Here is a 22500-nt window from a genome sequence, read left to right on the forward strand (position 1 = left end):
AACAATTTGAATTGATGAGGAAGTCTTTCAGGCAAAACAAAAAGGAGCTGAAAAAAGCAGCTTAAACACCAAAAAAAGGAAGATAGGGCGAATTGACGAGTCCGACTCAGATTAAACTTTACAAGTTATATTTTGCATCCTGTGCTTGCTGTAATGTTGATTTCTAATGTAAACGCCATTTACATAACTTAAATCTTTTATGAGCTTGTGCAAATTGTCATTAAAATAAGACTTAAATCTCAGTATGCGTAATAATTATAATAAACATAATATGCCATGAAAAGTGTGCCCAAATGATATTTACATACTCACTACCCAACTGTGCTCAAAAATCCTTTGAGCAAAGTGTCTTCTACCCATAACCTATTGATTAATATAAAATTTCAAGTTATAATGACAATAATATGTCATCTTGCAGCCAAAAAACACAGACCACAGAGATCAAATAAAGAGAGCACCAACCACTGGCCTACAACTTGCTGGTCACACAGAAAACCAAAAACTTCCAAAACTATTTGTCCAGAATAACTTGATTCTGCGTGATATCCTCCAACTGAACGAATTTGTTTGTATTGATTTGCTTCTTGCTGGGGAGCAGCAACAGCCTAACTTTCCTGGTTGACAAGGGGCTTGGTAGCTGTACTTCTGTATCATGATGGCCGCAGGTGTCTGGTCAGTGCATTGAAAACATTGATCCAGTCCCGTGAAGGAATCACATGGACCCTTGGACTCTATGAGGACCTGTCTCGATTAGTGACAAAGTTCACAGATGAACTCTTGGAAAGAGGGTACATTTTTTTAGTTTTGCATATAGGTGAAATGAAGGGATAAACCTCATTAATCAGTACTGTTAAGTGTGCAGTCATGTTGACTTGTAGTTACATCAAGTTTTTTCCTACATGTATGTCGCACAGGTCAGAAATAAGCTACCAAACATGTGCAAAACAAACACTCTTCTGTTTTTTGTGTTAATACAATGTACAACTTCATTTTTGTTAAAAGCATTTCAAACTTATATGTGTTTGAAGCAAATCAATGCAAACATTCATGTCTGACCTCTACTATACCTGCCTATATCAATAATAATTTTTATTTATGACCACATTTTAAAAGGTGCTTATTTAAAAGAATTTCGGGATTTCCGGTTTAATTTTTTTTTTCATAATTTTTTTCACCTCAAGGGAATCCTATAAGGTGCTATTATATTAAAATGAGAAAGAGAAATAGCAAGATTATCACACTTTTAATTTTTTTGTCCAGTTTCAAAATACATGTATTTGTCAGCTATTACAACCCCCCCCCCCCCCCCCCATTAATTTTTGCACCACTTTAAAAAATATATATTATGAAGAATCGTACAGTACCTTACCATAATATTTATTATTGGTTACAGCATTGCACCAGTATTGTGAGGTCGCAGGTTCAAACCCTGTCGAAGTCCTGAATTTTACAGGCTTCTCTACGCAATTGCATACATGTACAATGTAACTGCATTTCATATAGCATTTTATTCGTTAATAATAATTATTTATTGTTTCATTGGATTTTAGGATTAATAACAACAATTCTTCAACAACTTGATGAGCTTGATGTCCAAAAGGAACTTGACAAGCTGGAGAGAGGTCAAGGAATTGGAGACGAACGTCACAAGCAGCAACTCATTGACTTTATTACAGATCAAAGACAACTCCTGGCAGAATGTTTGTACTGCTTTGCATGTCAGTCACCTTTTCCTAAAAGAGAATCTCTGCAACTTTTGTCCTCCCTAAAGAAGTGTCCTTCAACTGATGCTGATGGCACGTTGGATAGTGTGACTCTCACATTACTGATGGCAATGTTGTATTGTTTAAATGTTGATCCTCTCGATGAAGCAGCAGAACTGCAAACTTCTGTGAGAGGTACTGTGATTAAACTTGTCCAAGAAAGTGCATGTACATGTGCTTGCAGTTGCCTTAACAACACATCAATGAGTAGTACTACATTGTGCTTGTTCCCACACACAACCTCATCAACTGTCTACTCTAGCTCTCTAGAGTCTCTGTTGCTATATGGAAAAGCAGTTTTCCTGTTATCTCAAATTGCGAAGGCCTTCCTTTCCGTAATTAAGATTTAAAGCATTATTTTGCCGACAAGGCCCCAAACTATTGAACATTAACCCATTCACCCCTAAAGCAGCACCATTGACAAGTAAAATCGTCTGGCGTTCGACTGGATAAAACCTGTAAGCGTCACTCTCAGTAGGCAAAGGGTTAATTAATTAATGTATGCTCATGTACGCCAATGAAACAAAGATCCATTCCAGTTATCCATACTTCTTCCTACTTGTAAGAAGCCATAGGCAGCAGAACAAGGGGTAAGGGTGTTTACCTGAAATCGATTTCATTTACGCTATTGCATTGGCGTGACTCCTCCATTTTATCAGTGCTACAAGATTTACAACATATGCATGGCTCTGGTGTCCAAATGTGAATAAATCAAAGTTTGGACAGAGAATGGCCTGGGATGAATAATAAAATATTTAATTATAAATTTTGATGAGAGGTTTGCTTGAGTTGCTTGTGTGGTCAAGTGGATAAGAGAGTGGACAGCAGATCCAGAGATAGGGGTTCAAGTTCAAGTTTCATCGAATATTTACGGGAACTCGTAATCTCCAGAGTGTTTGGGGGCATTCTGCTCAAATGCAATGCATTCTGGTAAAAGTTGGTGAATGGCGCAGTGCATTCTGGCTATTCATGATGCATTCTGGGAAAAATTGGAAATTCGAGAATTTATCCTACCTTCTTACGAATGCAGAATATGTTGCTGCTTTCTTTGCTGCGCTCTCTCTGCAGCAAGAAATTGTTTTTAATCTAGGTGGACATTTCATCAGTATAGATCTATATAACAAACAGAACATACATGTATTTACATGGGGATACAAACTTTGTATCCGCATGCTGATACCTGTAGTATCTTGCACTTGTTTGCTGCTATCAGCCATGAGAGATACTATCAGCACTCGAAGATAAAATTCTTATCCCTGTGCAGCCATGTACAGCTGTAAGTAACATCCTCTGTTTATTGCACAAGACTTTGTGGTTCAATTTAATATTATTTGCTTATTTAAATAATATTTGTTGCTCCAAACTTCCATCTACTAGGTCTTCTAAGGTAAATGTCAAGTGCATGATTATACATAACTGTCATGTACTTTTATTGTCATTTCAAGTTTAGATAATGATAATAATAATAATAATAATAATAATAATAATAATAATAATAATAATAATAATTGTTGCGGTTAATCGCCGTCACAAGTACAGCAACGATGCAGCTCAACAAGGTCGAACCGAAAGCATATAAAGATGCCTCTGGCAGCGGCTATACGGTCCATAATTATAATGTGTGACCTTGGAGCACAACTTACAGCCAGCCGGAATCAGCTGTATGTTGGTTTTTTGCTGTGGGGGAAAAACCGGAGAAAAACCCTTGAAGCAGAGAAGAGAACCAGGGTTTGAGCCAGGCTGCACCATTGCGCCAATCCTGCAATGATAATGAAATTGTCCCTTACAAAAAAGGTCAAGGGGACACTTTGTCCCATTCAAAATCTGGGGGAAAAACTCAGAAGGAAGCACACAAGAAGAAATACAGTTAGTACAAAAAAACAAGCTGAAACACAGACTGTGGGAGAAATTTTATTGCCCGTTTACATGTACTTTTCAGTCACGCACTACTGAACATGTAGGTCTCATGCACAACCAAGCGTGATGCATCTGGGAATTAAAATGTCACAGTGAAAACGTATTTACGATAGGTGATAGCTTTTTCACCAGATTGAATCAGAAAAAAAATACAGAAGAACAGTGTATTAATGAGGAAGAAACAGATGAGGGTCAAGGGAAACCAACAAAATCACGATATTTCTAGAAAACTTGGTTCCAAGATCACACTTGGTTGTGATATGAAAAGGAGGCGATGTTCCGCTTTTTTTGTCTGAAATCTAAAAAAAACAAACCCCTTTGCATCTGGTTTAAATAATTATGAACAGAAAAAAAGTCTTGACACCATTTCCTTAACTTTTGTTGTTTGTATTAATTCTTTTATTACAAGTAACAGGTGAAAATGTCCCCCATAATTTTAGCCAAGGGGACAAACTGTCCCCTAGTGATCAAATCCTTGCTCAAACCCTGGAGAACCAACACAAACTCAACCCACAGTGTTTGGACAGTTTCATTTTCAAAGTTTGAAGAGTTGATCAAATTCTATTCTTTTATACAGAGGACTTGTTTCCCTTGTTGTCAGACCACAGCTTTATTCCAGAGTTTCACCAAGAAATTACACAGCAAGATCCTTGGCAAAATCGTGGGATGTGTGCATGTGTGCAGTTTGCCTGGGCCTTGGTTCTTCGTTCTTGCAGCCAGTGGCCAAATGTTGTTGGAGCTGTTGAGGTTCTAGAGGAAGATGAAGGAGTTTTAGACTTAGCTGTAGATGAGAGTGTGTTTGGTTTCCTTCGCTATTGTGTTGTGGGATCATCTAGTTTTCACCAAGAGGTAAATGTGAAAAGTAACACCATTTAAATCAAAGTAGTTATAATGTTAACTTGGCTACCATTGACAGGATTTGATTGCATCATTATCTGGCCCGAACGTAGCCTAAACCCATTGATCCCTCAGGCACGTGGGACATTCCCAGGTGACAAGTAAACTCAATCCATGTAGCATTAGACAGAGTAAAATTTGTTAAGTCTCACTCCCAGGAGTCAATGGTTAACTTTGCTTTTGTTTACTTAATTAAGGCCAGGATTGTATTTTTGTCCAAATTAGAACATAAAATTTGTGACGGTTGATTAAATTTTGTTGAAGCCACATTTTAACTTAAATTTACAAAGATCAAGTCAAAATAAAGTACATGTATGTTGGGTATGTTTACTTGCAGGAATACTTTGTACAAAGATTACATTCCCTTGTTACAGGCTTTATTGTCAAGATGCCACTTAAGGTACTAAACATGTTTACGTACTGTGTATGTTTAAGGGATAATTAAAAGAGAAAATAGTATATTTTAATCACTTGCCTTGCTCAAGTGGAAGGTGGGTTTTAGGGATATTCAGTGGCATCCACTGTTCTCAGACAGGTGATCACAGAGTGGATGCTGCAGTCTAGCTGCACAGTTTGGAGTGAGCTGTGGTACTGATTTCAGGGTATAATATTGCTACAGGGTCAGTGGAGTTCTGAAGAGAAGAATGATAATGTATGGGGCAGAAGAGGAGCTATGCGTAACATGCGTAGCTGGACATTTAAAGTGTTTTTAGGCAAATCATCTGCCTATTAGTGGTTTACGAATTAAAGGCACTTGTTATAATTTTTTTGGCACCCACAAACAAGTAAACATTGTTGCAGAAACAATGTTTCCCAAAATGTTTCCTCTGCATGCAAACAAGGAAACATTTGCTGAGGAAGCAAAATGTTTCTGAACAAGTTCTGAAACATTTTTGCTTCTAGGGAAGCAAATTTTGCTTCTGCAACAAATGTTTCCTGACAAACAACTGCTTCGGCAACAATGTTTCCGCAATCAACCCTTACTCTTCGAAGAATGATACTCTAACAGCAGACACTCCAGACAGTGGAGAAAAGTGTAGTAAAATCGCATTATGCCCTTTTGTGGTAGGGCTTGGCTCTCTCTTAAATGACAAGGGTATCTACAGTGGTGGTTAAAATTCTTGGGACCTTTTGTGGCATGAAAATGAATCTATGCCACCCCTTCCCCCCTCCTCCTCCTCTTTCCCCGAAACAACGTTGAATTTTCTGCACCGTACGTTCTAAACTTCCTGTATGTTAACTATTTCCTTTTAACAACATTGTACAAGGGCAAAGTGGGGAGGGCAGTGAACACAACACCCCCTGCTATTGCAAAATAAGCTGTTCTCACTCAGTTTACATAAACAATGTTTTTTTGTATTTCCTCAACTGTGCCAAGGAATTTTTTACCCCATTGTACTTAGCTATGCATGCTGCATCGCCCTTAATCCTACATGTATAAGCTTTACATGTAGATTAACAATTGAACTCTTTGGAATGGCGAACCATATGATTGATGCATTTGGTGATCTAGACCTGTAGTAGACACCTGAATTGACTGATGTTGACTCTTATATACATCTACATTGTTCTGTTGATGAAACAGAGATCCTGAAGGAGTTGAAAACAACCACAGTGACTATAAAATGGATCCTGGCCAGCAAATGGTCATGATTACTAGAATTGAGAGGGCATTAAATTAAATTCAATTCTCTATTCACACTATCCAAAGCATTTACACACAATTTATAATTATAAATAATAAACAAAAAAAAGAGAAGAAGAATGATATTAGGCCATAATATAAACAGTTAATAGGTGTACATGCAGTGTTCAAAGGAGTATCTAGAGCTTTCCAGATGCATGGACACCACCATAGCTATGTAAATAAGTAATGGTAGCAGCGTAAGCATAGATAAAATTAAATTAGGTTAATGATTAATGGAGTGTAAGTAAAGTAAAGTGAGATGAAATTATTTTATTAGGTATTTCTTTAAGTTTAGAGGCAGGAGGGAGTCAGATTATTTTATTCAGCATCAAGCCAGCTGTAAACTAAGCTTTGGTTAATCAAATTAAAGACGACATTTCCATTCTTTTTTTGAAGGAAATAAGTGACAGACACTTACGTAATTTCAGGGGGCACAGATTCCCATATCTTGAATCCAGCAAAATTGAAAGACGATTTTCCAGAATTGGTTGATATTTGCACTCTAAAAAGATTGAGTTTACTAGCAAATCTTTTACTATTACCTATGGTACTAGATGCAGGCTCAGGATATCAGAGAAGTTACTGTTACTGTATTTTATAATGTACATGGCTTTTCTAGAAAATTGGACTCATTCAATGTGGGATTTCTTTCTTTTTTCTACATGATAATTTAAAAAGTCGCAAAGAATGCTGATGCAGTTACACATACTCCTTAGCTACACTTGCTGTTTTACAGTGTGTATGTACTTACAAACCAAGATGGAGTACACAATCATGTAATTCTTTCAATTACATGTGGGTACAGTGTAGTTCAATTAATAAGAGATGATGTGGTTGTTCATTCACGCTCTTAGGTAGTAATAAGTTTTATTTTTGGTTAATAGGTGAAGGAACTTCGTAATCATGGTGATGAAGCTTCGCGCATTATTCAAGCACACCTGCAAGATGGTGTTGAGCCGCCACCTGGTCTACCTAGACATTTTGAAGACTTCATGAAAATGGTGAGCAGTATTTGTTGATAATTCTAATAATTGTCATAACTGTTGCACTGATAACAATTAATAGCTATAAACAGTGACAAAATTAGTAGCAATTAATAATATCAATTAATGAGTAATTAATTATAATTAATTAATTAATTAATAACTAGCACTAATGACTATTAGTATCACCCAACTAGTGGATTAATGCCAATCCTGCATTTTGATTGGCTATGCTACTAGAGGACTATTAGTAATAGTCCTCGAGTAACGAAAAGCGTGACGTTTTCTTTCGTTTTATTTCCAAATAAATATTTCTTCAACTTGCATTTGCTAAACTGTATTATTGCCTTTTCTGTCCGACTAGTTGGGTGATACTAAAACAATTGGATCCTTTGCCCTCAAGGGCCACGGGTCAATAGCCCATGCAGCTTCGCCTCATGGCCTCATGGTCTAATTGTATTTACAAGGCTAAAAATGCCAAAAACTTTCGGTCTTTCACTTTTTAAAATTTTTAGCCTTGTAAATACGTCATGTTTACTGAGCGAATATTATGGTCAATTAACACTAATATTATTAACACTTAATAAATAATTAAATAAATACTTAAGTAATAATTAATAATAATTATAGCAATTAAACAGTGACAAAATTAATAGCAATTAATACAAATGTAGCAGCTATGAAGGGTGACAAAAATGCCATGCATTCCGCATTGTATACTTCTGATTGTACGACAATCTTTTTTACCTGTATAAATAAGGAGATAGATGATTGTTAAGTACGTATCCCTAAAAAAAGAAGGACTCTGCCTATGTCCAGATTTATCAGATAATGGTTGGTACATGTATTAAAATGTAAGGATATTTTTATTTTGTGGCAGATTGGAGGGCTGTATGATAAGGATCCCTGTGGTCTGGAGCTCGCAGCAGATTTCTGGTGTCCAATGGATACAGGTTCCTTCACTTCTTTCTCACCTTACAATACAGGAATGTCACCTGCATTGCGACAACGTGCATCTCAGAAGCAAGTGAGTATTCTTGATGTCAAAGTGCTGCAAGGGCAAAAATGATGCAAAATACTTGCCGGTCAACCATGATTTGTACTTTCCATCAACCTTTGTTTATTTCAAAAGATTTAATTATTTGTATTTAATGGTCTGCTATAACCCCTAGAGCTGTCTCTAAAAGCAACATCGGTTTACAGTGGAACTTAGCCAGTGAGTTTAGACAATCCTACGTGTAAAACCATTGTGGTTGGGTTGAATTATAGGCAAGAAAGAGATTTCTTTCAGCTTATTAATTAAACAGGGTTTTCAATGAGAGCCTACTGCTGGCAAAATTGGCAGGGTTTTACACATCAACTCACGGGCTATTTTTCCTTAGAAATTACAGTAAATTTTACAAATAACTTGAGAAACATTTGCACAGGACATGATCCTCTGATCCTCAAAGTCATGAAAAACAAAAGAGACGCCTGAATTCTGAGCAATTATTTTGGCGTCAATTTCTGTTTCCCTGTCCATGTCAAAGGCGGTGATCAAAGATCAAGCAATAATTCTATCTGTGGAATAAGTCATTCAAAAAACCATTGTCTGACAATGAAAACTTGTGCATGCTAGCCTGTGTGTGGATGGTCACATGATTATTTTTTATATTAAGCAAAGTAACAAACTTAAAATAATAATTTATTGTCTTTCCTAGGTTAGCCTGAACAAATTTCTACGTCTGGCTGGTGATCTGTTGCTTCCTCCACTGTTTGTCCCGTATTTGGACATGTTGACGGGACTTGCCAATAGCCCTGAAGCTGCTCACCATTGTTTTAATCTACTGAAGTCTGCTGCCAATGGACCTTTGTCCTGGGATCACTTCTTTGGCTCATTCAAACAATATTACATGGATTTGAGGCAAGATGGTGGCCACTCAGGTAACTTCTTTTTATTGAATGTGGTGAAGATAGAAATACTAGTTGCTAGGAATTTTCTGAAAAATACTCAAATTGCCTTACAATCTGGAAAATACATAATTATATTGTATTCTAGGAGTAGACCATACATTACACATCCTCAGAGGTGGAAAAGGAATAATTGGATCACAGTTATTTTTTAATTCGTTATTCCATATTGAAAATTTGTTCGATATTCATTTTTCTGTATTCCTTGTTCTTTAACAGAAAACCGTAAAATTCCTTTTTCTGAATGTTCGAACCCTAAATATTCCTTATTCTTTTCCTTTTTTGAGCCATTATTCAAATATTCATTATTCCACTTCCAACCCTGAACATCCTGTTATATTTCATTTCAGGTCACATGTACAACTGTAATTTATATGATGTTTGTTGCCATTATTATATTATCACATGGCTACCATGCATTGTGAGAATTTTAATATCTCCTGTAAGATAATTTGGGAGGCGCGGTGGCCTCATGGTTAGTGTGCTCGACTCCGGAACGAATATGTCATTTGTTCATTTTTACCTCAGTGATGATGTATGGCAGTTTAACAAGGGAGATTGGTCGTGACCATAGGCCAGACTTGTCAAATTACAATATAACAGCAGAAGAGTTGGAAGGCCTGGAAGCAGTGCTGAGATTGACAGAAAGAGTGGCTGACAAAGTGAGTTACCGGTAGTTAAAGAGGAATAATAAAGTGTATTTTGATTGTTTCCTAAAAGCCATTGACTCCTGCACCACCCCTCCCCCTATTGATGAGTAAAATCGTCTGGCATTAGGCAAAGTAAATTCTATCAAGTCTCACTCCCAGGACTCAATGGGTTAAACTTAAAGACGCAGTTTCTTGGGTCTCTACTCTGCACCGAGAGGTTTTCTCCAGGTACTCCGGTTTCCCCTCTCCTCAAAAACCAACATTTGACTTGATTTGCGTTAATTGTTAATTTCAGTTTACAGTGTCCCCCAATTAGCGCTCAAGCACTAGAAGGACTAGACACTTCAATAAAGTTCCTTTCCTTTCCTTTCATAATCTCAAATCTGTGTCAATAAACTTACTGTAAAGTCAGAAATTGCCAAATTGTGTATTGGTCCCGACTTTATGCTGCACTGGGGGCTAAGTGATTCTGCATGTACATACTCTGGATGGTGATTGGTTATCTTTTTTCACATGCGAAGAATGCTATAGGTAAAGCTGATTGGACGTATCACTTTCTTCAGAATAATGTGAAATATACCAATAAGAATTCTATTTGCAAGGTTTATCGTATAAATTGATTCCTGCTATACATGTGATAAATACATGTACTATAATTATACTAGAGAACTTGAATTCAGTTTTATAATCTTGAGACTTTTTCAGGTGTGTATTTGAGGATAATTGTAATGTTTAATTTAATGTAACAGTAGGGCAGCTGACAAGTATTGATTACATTATTTTACTTTGATCTGATCTATTGTCTGTAGGATGAAAAGGCCCGTTTGGCAATGTGTGAAAGTCAAGCCTGGCTGCCCATTGCATCCCTGTTTGGTTTGCTTGGATGTCCAGTGCCAGTGAGACTTAAGGCTCAGATTCTTTCTACCCTGGCCGCATTTGCAAAGTCTCCTGAAATAGCCTCTTCAATGTGGCACACCTTGGAACTATCACAGGTCCATTGCTTAGTGGTTTTCTTCTTGCATATAAACTGTGTTTCTTTCAACTTGAACATTGTTTATTAGAGATTGTAGTTGTACAAGCAAGTTTGGATCAAAGTTCTGACTAGTCCATGTGCACTGTTTACATGAAACCATTGTAATCAAGTAATTGAACATGCAGTGGTGTTATAAATATCTTTATTTCATAGGTACTGAGATTTATCCACGAAAATCATAGTGAATAAAATTTGTGTTGATTCTAAATGTAACCAATCATTAACACACAAAAAAAATAAAATAAAATGGAAGTTATTCTAGCGATTAAGCAGAGCACATCAACAAATTTATCTCTGGCCACAGTCCACTCTAAAGATTACAATAAGTACATGTACGAGCTGACTTCCCCTCGAAATTTAGTGGCTAGCTTCAAATGACTCCTGAAGAAGAAGGGCTGGCCATTCTGCAAGCGTTAACAAACAAATTAGGATTTGGGAAAACCAGAAAAGTTCTTCAGTTCAAACAAAAAAAACTAAAGAAGCAAGGAAAGGAAAATACACTCTAAGCATCAGTAGCTTTGACAAGTGACTAATTAAAAATATTGTACGAGAAGAGTGGCTCGGTTTGTGTACTCCCTTGGCACTCTTACAGTGTAAACACACTCTGGCTAAACAACACTCTTCACTTTGGACGACTTTGGACAACTTTGGAATACTTTAAACACAGTAAGTGTTGTAAATTTTATTAACTTAAATAAGTTGTCGGTTGAGCGATTTTAAACCATTTTTCATTGCTTCATCGCCCCACTCCATTTGTGGGAAGTAAATTTGTCTCAATATCCACTACACAAAAAAAATCTCAGTACCTATGAAATCAACTCATTAAAAACACTTTGTACGATTTTCATTCACTTGTTGATTCGTATCAGAAAACTCACCCCATCGCTGCGCTCTTTCATTTATTTTCTGATACTACTCAACTCAAGAATAAAAATCCTACGGTCACATTTTCCATGAAGTAATCTCTATTTTTTTTGTCATGGTACAACTGTACATGTAAGTCTTAAAACGTTACTCCATGGTTGTAAAATAAGCTAAGTAACAGCTGTTATAAAAGCTGTACAAACTAATTTTTAATCAATCTGGTTCCAGTAGTATGCAAACTTCTTGTAACTGTCAGATTCATAGCATCAACGAAATGTATTATTATTATTATTTTTAAATTAATAGTAATAGTTTCACACTATCACATGCACCATTTTGCAGTTTACAAGTCGATTTTCTGTAGTTCCAAAGTCTCTCTTGTGGAAAATGTGAGGGAATTATGAATGATTATCTTGTCTTACTTAATTTATGTGTAGATTCTTCAAACTGTAACCCCATCTGGTCAAGCTGTGCAACAAGGAGGAATACAGGTACAGTAACATGATTACTTTAACAGTCTTGTTCTTATGCATACTGTAAAGTATTAAAGGAAGGAGATACATTCGGGGCTGTTATTAGAACATCTAGAGATATGTCCAGCTTGCTTGTGCATTCAATTGCATGTTTAAGACCTGCACTTCTTATTTCTTATACTGCATGCTCACAAGAATCTTCTTATGAGAAGGAGGTGGGCCGCAAAGTAAGAAGAAGAAGTAGAAGAAATGAACGGAATTAGACGTGCTTGGATTTCAATAAGTGGCACACACTGTCCCCTTGCTCTTTTCTATAACTTCAGCATCACTTGTGTCTCGGAATACAGAAAATTAACATCACAAAGTGTCTCCCAGATGCTGCTTCTCAGATAACGATAAACTGTTGCATTTACCCTATTGAGCTAAAAACAATGCTAACCTTCACCCTAACCTTATTGCTAGAAATATAACAAAATAATGCTTAGACTTAAAGGGACACGGCAATAGTTTTAAGATCGTTTTGGTAACAGGTCAGCGATAAAAGACAACGTTTTCAAGTCATCATGACTTCATTTTCAAATGAATCAAATAACGATCATTTGAAATTATAAATTAAGGGTCTGCATTGTACGTGTACATGTACATCATCCAATGAATCAGTGTGTACGTGGTAAAGTGTTTTATGCGAACGTTTTTGCCTGAATTGACTAATTGAGTGAGTGGTCAATTTTGGTTTCCTCTGACAGATGAATAACGTCATTTCAAAAATCAAACACTCCGGTTGTCACTTGCATTTCTTCAATTTCAAATTCAATATGAAACCTGAAATGATTTTTGAACAAGTTTTGTATTATACAATTCATTAAATTTTTGCAACACATTGTCCAAAATAATGCAACCATCAAGCTAACCTTCTTATTTTTAATCTTTTTGTTCCTTGTATTTTAGGTTGAATTAAATGAACTTGAATCACGCAGTGAAACATACCCAGAAACAAGGGCCTTTATAAAGCTACTGGATCATCTTACAGACATCCCTCTTCCTTCTGCCCTGGGTTCAGGATATCGGGTGCCAGGCGTTGAGCCATACCTGAGATTCTTAAGAGATGATGTATTTCTTAAGTTTAATTCAAGAGGATACCAAAACCCTGATGAAAAGGTGATTGTATATCATTCAATACTATTATTTTAATGTAAAGTAATAATCTTGTTGTCCTGACTTGCACCTGTAACCTCCATTAGTTTCATGCCAAATGTGATTCTCATTTAGTATAGTTCAAAAGACAAAGGTAATCTCTTTTTTTTGTTGTTGATTATTTCTTTTCTGTCAACAGTGGACTGTTGCTAAGGATGTTCTTCAGATCCTATTCAAGTTGCTTGAAGGTTACATCCCAAAACCAGAAGATTTTGTTGACCAATTTGTTGAGCTGCAAGGTGGGGAGAGAGCAGTTGTCCCCAAACCTCCTGGGTGTAGCCTCATGATTCACTTGTTAAAAGATACGCCGACATTTAGAATGGTGAGTTGTTTAGAGCGCTTACTAAGTTTTGGGTGGACTACATACTAGTTATTGTAAAACCCAAAGAATCATTTTTTTCAGTAGATGGAGATCACTGTGAGCATTAAATTTTAAAGCTAAACCACCCTGTTGTACTAGAGGGTTTTCAAACGAGTGTTGTAAAACCAAGACCAAAGCAATTACTTTGGCCAATCAAAAAGGACGGAGACAATCCAGTAAACCAATCCAAATTCGAAGTAATTACATGTAGCCGACACAAAGCGCGTGGAATTGTGCACGGGTGAGCCACGATTGGTTTTGGTGTCACTTCTGATTGGTTGAAAAAGTGGCGCGAGAACTTTGACCCAATCACTGAGCGAAGTAATCATAAACCAAAGTAATTTGCTAATTACTTTCGATACTCATTTGAAAATCGCTCTAACAAAACAGTTTCAATATAATGTCAGTGATCCTCACCCTTACTTAGCCATTTTAAGCAATTTTCTCATAAAGACACTTAAAAAAATTAGTGTGGTTTCAAGAGGATCCGAACCCATGACCTCTGCAATGCCGGTACAATGCTCTACCAACTGGTCTATGAAGCCACTTTGTTGCGAGCAGGTCAATTTTGTTAGGCTCATGTGTTCCTGGGAGCACCTGTCATGGGTTTGAATCCCGTTGAACGCCACCTCTCGATAACAGACAATTATTGCTTAAATTATCCAGATACATGTAATTATGAGGTCATGATTCCTTCTATCTCTCATCTACATTTATAAAATTTAATGAAACCCGCACTTCAAACGTAATTTATACCTTTATTTCAAAACAAGCCTTCATCAATTTTGGTAGTGTATCTGTAAATGTATCTTAACTATAATATGTGTTTTCCATATCCTTAGCTGTTGAATGTTATTGACGGTGCATCATCTGCATTGGAACATCTCTCCATCACTTCAGGTATTAAATTTGCTCCCTCTCTTCTGAAATGTGGCCAAGAAGACTCAATTTCATGCACTGTCTGTATTTATTATAGAACCCACCAAAAAATTATTTTAGTTTAGAGTTGCATGCAAGTCATCCTTTCTCGGGCCAAATCCCACTTGTTGGAAGAAAAAAAAACAAAATAATAGAGTAAATGGTAATTTGACAATGTTTGGAGTCAACCCACTCAGTTTTAGGCTGGTTTGCCAAGCACGTTCTGACATAGTGGAGTTTTACTTTTTGCAGAGGAACTGACCTTTGGTGTATGCAACGCGTGTTGTGTTCACTGACATCATGAAATTGAACAAAGACTTTTAGTTTGTTGTTTCCACAATTCTGGATCCATAGGATCAAAAGACATTACTTAGGATTCTTTTCATTTGACAGAACTGACTGGCCAGACTCAACAATAATTAGAATTTTGGAAGGTCTAACTCTTAAACGCATTCAAATTAACACACTTCAAGGATGATACATACTCCTCCAGAAGAATGTGAGGGATTATCATGCAAGTGTTCTTTAAATTTTTGCATGTTCTTTTCAATATAATGGGTCTGGCCGGCATGTCATTTCTGACAAAAGGAAAGTGCCCTTAATGTAATGTCTGGGCCTAAGGTTTTGGGCAACTTTGACATTGTGGCAGCATAAAATTCTCAGACATTTGCTGAGGTTGTGAATCCTAATTATGTAAGGTACATTTCAGAGGCTGATCATCAAACCAACTCTTGTGGTCCTCCTGGCTGCAATGTGAACTTAAACTTACTACGGAATAATAAATAACTCTTCTTCTTTTATAGATGGAAGAGGAGAGCTTGAAAAGGCTGCTCTGCTCTGCCTAAGAATGGTCGAGACAGCTCTGGAGAAACAAGAGCAATTTGTGAACACATTTCGCAGTATTATGCAGCAGTCGTCTGTCATGGTGTCACGTTTAGAGGACCTGCTCTTGAGCATCAACCCACAATCAAGTGCCCCTGATTACCTCATGAAGATAATGAGGTAGAATGTAAAGATGAAATTAAAAATTATGAGATTAGGTGTTATGAAAAAAGAAACAGGTCTCAGTTCAAATCTTGCTTGTATCAGACTCGTGAAAGAAAGAAAAGTTATTATATTGTAGACCCCACAGGGCTGATCCCTGCTTGATCCCAATCACATTCGCTGTTGACGTGCCGTCCCTAAAGGATACCTGGAATGGCTCCCCAGTAAAGCTTCTTGGCCTAAATATAAGCTTGCACTGTAACTGACCCATTTTGTCATTTTGAAACGCTATAGCCAGATGCCTTTCCAAAACTGACAAAAGGAATTAAGATTAAAATGCAACACAAAGAATTGTTTTCATCCTCTTGCTTTCGTTTTGTAATTTAATCATGGGATATTGCTCAATTGATGAAAATTGTTGTGGAAACTTGCAAAAGGTACTCAAGCTACATATATAATTCCACTTGATGACTTTCTGTCCTTTCCTCTGGCTCTCCACAGCCAGGTAGTGTTGCACCTGGTCACTGATTATTTGTTTTATTTCAGATACGTTTGTCATCTTCACACCGGAGCAGAGCTAAGCCTGTCTGTTGTGAAAATCTTGTGTTTGGTTTGCCAATCCACCTCAGTTCAGCAACACCTTATTAGTCTTTTGATTGGTAATCAGGTGCGCACAAACATTGTGGTCTACAGACCTTTCTTTAAAGGAGAAACGTTTGAATAGTGTTTTTATTTTTCGGTTGTTTGTTTTTCCTTATCTATTATTACTTCGTGTGTTAACGATGAAACAACAACAATGATATTGAATGTAAGGAGAAATGTAGGCTCGGAAAAATATCCGAGTCCCAGATGGGATTTGAACCCAAAAAATCAAAAAATCAAATCCCATCTGGGACTCGGATATTTTTCCGAGTCTACATTTCTCCTTACATTCAATATCATTGTTGTTGTTTCATCGTTAACACACTCACTTTGGAGGTTGGTTGGCTGCATCTTGATATGCATTAATGTGACAGCGCGATGGTGTTAGTGAGTTTCAAATGTGCTGGTCAATACTTGGCTGTGTAGCCGCGCGATACGGTTCCAGTCGAGGCCCACAAATTGACCCTTGCTCACCATAGAGTCTCCAGTAGCTCAGTGGTTAGAGCATCCGACTAGATCACGGAGGGTCGTGGGTTCAAATCCCATCTGGGACTCGGATATTTTTCGGAGTCTACATTTCTCCTTACATTCAATATCATTATTATTACTTCAAACAGTAATTGGTGTTATTTAATTCAGCTTTTGAGCATTCCATTGTCTGCCAACAAATCCATAAAGTATTGTACATATTGAAACTTCAGTTTATTTTGAAACTGTTGTTTACTGGCTTTGTTTTGGCCTATTTTGCAGTCTTTGTCTCAGCAAATTTTAATTGGATTTGTTGACCATTTGGAAATCAATGAACCTGAAGATATTCATGAAAACGATGAACAGGAACTCGGAAAAGGTAAACTGGAAGAGAAACCTTTTAAAGTAGATTTTTTAATCATCCTCTTGAGCTCTAAGACAGTTGGACTTAACGTTTGTTGACCTGAAAAATCAATAATGGGTGACATAGTCTGTATCACGTTTATCACCTTTGGAATTTGAAGTTGAACTAGCAGGTTGTAGAGCGAGTTTCAATCGAGTGTCGTAAAACCAAAACCAAAGTAATTACTTTGGCCAATCAAAAAGGACGGAGACAATCCAGTAAACCAATCAAGACTCGAAGTAATTACACGTAGCCGACATAAAGTGCAGGAAAATGTGCACGCGCGAGCCACGATTGGTTTTGGTTTCACTTCTGATTGGTTGAAAAAGTGGCGCGAGAATTTTGAACCAATCACTGAGTGAAGTAAGTGCAAAACCAAAGCAATTGAAAACCGCTCTATTACCGGTATGTTAACATGTTGGAGAACTCGAAGATGAGATGATTAAGGCTGCTTTACACGTACGATGCAAGCATAAGCATAAGCAGCATATGCAGGCGCATTAACTTGTTCAGTGTTGATTAATGTCTTTTGTTCTCACGAAAGCTACCAAATATCAAAAGACTACTGCGTCGGCGTATGTTGCTTGTAGTTATGCTTGCGTCATGTGTAAACCAGCGTTTACTAGTAAGTTTATCTTAGGGTGCGTTCGATTGACCGTATTCCGGAATAGGAATACATGGAATATAAGTTAGAAATCCTTCCTTTTTACGGAGATTCACATTAAAATTGTCAAACGTCTTCTAAAATGCTATTTTAAACATATTTTTATTATCCTTGCTGCTTCGAAACGCACCAAACATACCGTTTTAACCATCACTCGACATATTCTTATTCCGGAATAGAGTCAATCGAACGCGCGACTTTGTAAATTTGTTTCCTTTGACTAATGTAGCCAGTGCCGTGGATGCATGTCATTTCTTATGCCAGTATTTTTGCTTCCTCAGAGTTCGTTGATGAGAAGTCCTTTAATACCTCCCAGATTCGCAATGCAGTACGGCAGAATATCCTGCGACTGATTCTTCACTCACTTCAGCACAGTTCGCCCAGTCTAGCTCACTTCCTTTTGGGATATGACCTAAGGAAGTCTGTGGCAAAGACCAACCTTCAGGATCCTGGTAGGTGGGACACAAGTCTGTCGCTCTTTGAAGGCGATTCTCAAGCACTTTAGCCCTCTGTTGAAAACCCTAAATTATTGGATGCCGCTGTTCTGTTCATGCCGTTGTTGCCAAGATTTGCTGAAATCCTTCACCGCTGAAACGAAAATATAGTCCGCCTGCAGTCTACAATGGACGTGGCTCAGTTGGTTCGGGTTATTGTGCGGCTTTCCGAGCGAGATGCCCATAGTCAGATCCTCGATGACTTAAAATTCTGTTGGGACTCTTTCCTCTTATTAATGTAGTTAGAGCTTTAAATATCCATTAGCCAGATCACTGACTGTGGAGGGGAGGAACTTGAGACCGTAAGGAGGAGCGCATCCTCGGCTTCCATTGATATCAGTTAAAAAGTAGACATACATTGTACGATTTTAACCCGCTTATCATTGCATAATTTCACCATTTTTAGCTTCCCCAAAACTGCCCGTGAACTTCCATGAGCCCAAGACTTCTGAACATTCTTTTTTTACTTTGTTCTTGTAGGAGTTCTAGGGGCCTCCAAGACCTGCCTTCACGCAGTTTTAGATTTGTTGAACAAAGGAGTAGATACGCCTCAAGGGCCCTCATGTGTTACAGAAACTCCGAAATTTGCAGAACTTGCATATCAACTGATCTACAGTCTTTGCGCCAACAAGGACACTGCAACACCAACGCTGCGCTACTTGAGAACGAGCCACAACTTTTTGTATCGACATCTCCAACATTTGCCATTCAAAAATCTCGCCAGAGTTGACGAAGATGATGGACAGACTTCGTTGCCCCTGCAAACAATTACCAGTCAACAGTCATGGCTGCTTAAGACGGCGGCAATTGAACTTCGGATGACTGCGCAGGGACGTCAAAGATCTCACGCACAGAGACTTCTGGGGCTCTTAATGGGAGAGCCTTCGGCACAGCGGGCAGTCTTGGCGGGTATGACGCAGATACCGGAATTGGTGCCAAGGCGACTCGAAGAAGACTTCACGGCGGCTGACACCAGCCAGGCAATTTTTCCTGACATGGGGCAGTCACATACGCGGCGCAAGCTCTTAGCCATCTTGGAATCTTTAGAATTTACACAAGATGTCCCTCCGCCACTGCAATTGAATTATTTTGATGCGTCAGTCACTGAGAAGGCCATCGCTTCGTGTGAACAGAAGGCTGAGGATATTAGTGTGATGTTTTGTAATGTTCCTGTTCTGCACAAGTTGTTGATGGGTGAGATAACAGGGGTGCAAGGAAATGCAACAGCTGGCCAGAGAAACTTTTTGTTACAGGTTTGTTCCAGTAGTGTTTCTACATGCATGTTGCACCTTGGCACTGCTCTCGTAAACGACTATGCAAATAAATAAATAAATAAATAAATAAATGATGCATCCCAGACCTTTGGGCATCTGAAAATGTAATTTTTAGTGCTATATGATTATTTTTCCCAAGGCTGTAACTTATTGTCGTGGGCGAGTTTTCCCCACGACCATCTGACCTTGAAACCAGTTTATACAGTTGCTGTTAAAAGTAAATGAAGCCAACCTTATTGGTACGATAAATATTCCACCGTTAGAATTTGAGCAGAGTGATAAGCATTATTGTTGAAGGAGGTCTCAAATTTTTGTGACGCTAAGTATATATCTTTCTTTCGTAGGAAGTCCGAGACATTCTTCAAAATGTTGTTCTTCGTAACATGATGCGAGAAAGTTTGCATATCAAGAAAGAGGCATTTGAGGCGTGGAGGCGCGTGATAGAAGTGACATTGGCGTCATGTCCTGTAGAGATTTTGCCAAGAGACGCAAGACAAACTGTCATAGTAGAAGTACTGCAGGATATGCTCTGCAGGGTATGTTATTTTTTACATTTAAGTTCCCCTCATGGTAGTAGGAGCTACATATGAGAGCGTGGCTCCAATTATGATGTGCCCTGCACCCTGATGTGTCCCGCTCCTCTCATTGTATAATGCCTCGTTCCTTTGAAAACTGAATTAATTTTTCGCAATCCCGCACCTCACTCAAATAACACTAATAGCCCTTATCGGACTTATCAGCGGTTTTGTCGCATAAACGAGGCTAAGGGGTCATTTTGTATCGAATTGACCGGTAAGCCTCTTTCGCATGTAGTTTTAAACAAAAGAAAATGTGCCTGCGGGCTCAACTCCAATAAGGCCTATTAGTGAGCATATAAAAGGACTCGTGTAACAGCTTTAGATCACCCCTGACGAAATTACTAGGCAAGAGTTTCGAACGTCGAGTATTGAATCGTAACTTTTTAAGTTGCATTCATTTTAAGCCGGATTAGCGTGAAACTGTTTGATTGTCCAGCTGGCTGCTTTGTGAACTGTAATCTACCAGGTCTATTCTATTTCTGCATATTGGATTGACCAACTGGCTGTAAAGTGGACACGTATCATTATTATTTCCAGTCCTTGACTGTTTCTGACTTCCTTTAGATATCGGATGAGAATGCAAGATCTGAACTGACATCACCAGTATCAGGGGTCATTTTATCTCTCATGGCACATCTCAGACAGTGCACCATTTCCTTGAACTCCGACATCACGCCCATGCCACTTTCGGACAGCTCGGTAGGAAGCAGATCCCTCCAACAAGCGGGTGCCTCTCTCCCTGTTGGTGCGTCAGTGGCTATCCTGAAGGGGTTAATTGAGACTGTACTGCGATCTGGAGGGGGTCTTCAGCGTGTTCGAGCCAACTTGTACGCTGCTCTGTTGTACTTCATGCAGACTGCGCCGGAAACACAACAAACAAAGGAAAGAGGTGCCGAGCAGGACTTCCTTTTTGTTTTTTTACAAATCCTTTATGAGTGCAGAACTGTATCGCTGGTTTTTTTTTTTTACTTTGCAAAAGTCACATTTTTCAGATATCGTGTCATACGGCCTCATTTGTTGGAGAGAATAGGCCAGACCATTACACAGTGGCCTACTCTTTGCGAACAGTTTGTAGGTTCTCTAATGTTCACAGAATTTTACGAACAACGATTGTGAGATAGGGCCTATGTGCGGTTTATAATGCCCCTCTGGAAATGCTTGAAAGTCCAACCCTTTGCAGCTTTTCTCCTTAGTTATTCAAGAACCCCGACCGCAGATCGAGCCTGCGATCTCCCACAGTAAAGTGCAGTGCGTTCTCATTCACTTTTTGTGGGACTGGAACGATGTATCTTCTCACCGTACAATAGGTATCTCGATATAAGGCCACGATACCATGCACGATACCAGGAAGCTCCACTCTGGAAGACAACACTAACCATCAACGTCGCTGACTTCTTTTAAACAATATATTTTCCATGTTTAAATTTAAAAAAAAAAACGAATAACACACCATCAATAATTCGATGTTTAAAAATTCAAAAAAAAAAAAAGGCGAATAACAGCATAAACAATTTGTTTGTAAGCCTTGTTGTTCTCCATATTGGGTATTACGTTTCTTGTGTCCAGAATTGTTAGTGATGAGATGCGCACTCTATTTTGACAAACGTCGAAAAGTGTCCCGTTGAGTCTAACTAAGCGTTAACATTTCGTGTTATGTATTCATAAGTTGGAATCTATATAAATTATGTGTCTCTGTTTGGTTGAGGGAGCAATGTTCCCTTTCACTCCCGTGATCTAAAAGTTAATTCTCTTAAGTAGGGCCATAGATTTCTTTGTTGGCTAGTCATAACAACTTGGTGTTATATCAAAATTATATCCCTGAACTGATATTGGTATAAATACACAGGTGATTATACAAAATCGCGCGGTCTCATTGGCTCGCTATCTCGGATTATCAGCCGATAATCACCTCGACGGACAAAATGGCTGCCAGTAGTCGTTTTGCCACTGTAAATGAAGATGATTTCGCGTTTTTTTTTTCTCTCTTTTTTGAAATAATCACCTTTGTATTTATACTAAAACAATTATTCGCCTCAGGCTCAGTGATTATTAAATTCTCAACGTCGGATAATGCAATTCTCGTGCTCTGATTGGTTCACTCAATCTCGTTTATCAGCTTATATACCTTAGTTTGACCTTATATGGTAAATGATTGCGTTTAGCGTTGCTAAACTAAAAACGTTTACGCCAGAAAGCGAAATTTCTTTCGGTATAAAGCAAAAGAAAAACGTTTTTGTGGAAAGTTTGGATCACTTTCGAAGCTTAGAGATACGCGAAAAGGTAAGAAATGTTTTTGTGATGAG

At 38.1% G+C, this 22500-nt stretch overlaps 1 protein-coding gene and 1 non-coding gene across 3 annotated transcripts in view; both read left to right on the forward strand.

The window, feature by feature from the left end:
* The window catches only part of LOC138042614 (nuclear pore complex protein Nup205-like), a 48130-nt gene that overhangs the window by 10109 nt on the left and 15521 nt on the right, over positions 1 to 22500 (forward strand). Inside the window, exons 1-19 of one of the 2 annotated variants that reach the window (XM_068888567.1) lie at positions 1556 to 1898; positions 4258 to 4529; positions 4915 to 4977; positions 7149 to 7265; positions 8128 to 8274; positions 8948 to 9170; positions 9726 to 9859; positions 10657 to 10839; positions 12182 to 12235; positions 13166 to 13375; positions 13551 to 13733; positions 14615 to 14672; positions 15494 to 15692; positions 16221 to 16341; positions 17067 to 17163; positions 18133 to 18303; positions 18826 to 19598; positions 19964 to 20155; positions 20762 to 21086. In XM_068888567.1, the coding sequence (XP_068744668.1) occupies positions 1829 to 1898; positions 4258 to 4529; positions 4915 to 4977; positions 7149 to 7265; positions 8128 to 8274; positions 8948 to 9170; positions 9726 to 9859; positions 10657 to 10839; positions 12182 to 12235; positions 13166 to 13375; positions 13551 to 13733; positions 14615 to 14672; positions 15494 to 15692; positions 16221 to 16341; positions 17067 to 17163; positions 18133 to 18303; positions 18826 to 19598; positions 19964 to 20155; positions 20762 to 21086 (3592 nt within the window). In that variant the 5' untranslated portion in view covers positions 1556 to 1828. Of the gene's footprint in view, positions 1 to 1555; positions 1899 to 4257; positions 4530 to 4914; positions 4978 to 7148; positions 7266 to 8127; positions 8275 to 8947; positions 9171 to 9725; positions 9860 to 10656; positions 10840 to 12181; positions 12236 to 13165; positions 13376 to 13550; positions 13734 to 14614; positions 14673 to 15493; positions 15693 to 16220; positions 16342 to 17066; positions 17164 to 18132; positions 18304 to 18825; positions 19599 to 19963; positions 20156 to 20761; positions 21087 to 22500 lie in introns of those variants that run through there. The other variant, XM_068888568.1, reaches the window with a different exon arrangement.
* On the forward strand, positions 16797 to 16870 carry Trnas-aga (transfer RNA serine (anticodon AGA)). The gene has a single exon. It is a non-coding gene; the product is annotated as a tRNA-Ser (tRNA).

The sequence above is a fragment of the Montipora capricornis genome, chromosome 3 (genome assembly GCF_036669925.1).
Source record: "Montipora capricornis isolate CH-2021 chromosome 3, ASM3666992v2, whole genome shotgun sequence".
Classification (NCBI taxonomy): Eukaryota; Metazoa; Cnidaria; class Anthozoa; order Scleractinia; family Acroporidae; genus Montipora; species Montipora capricornis.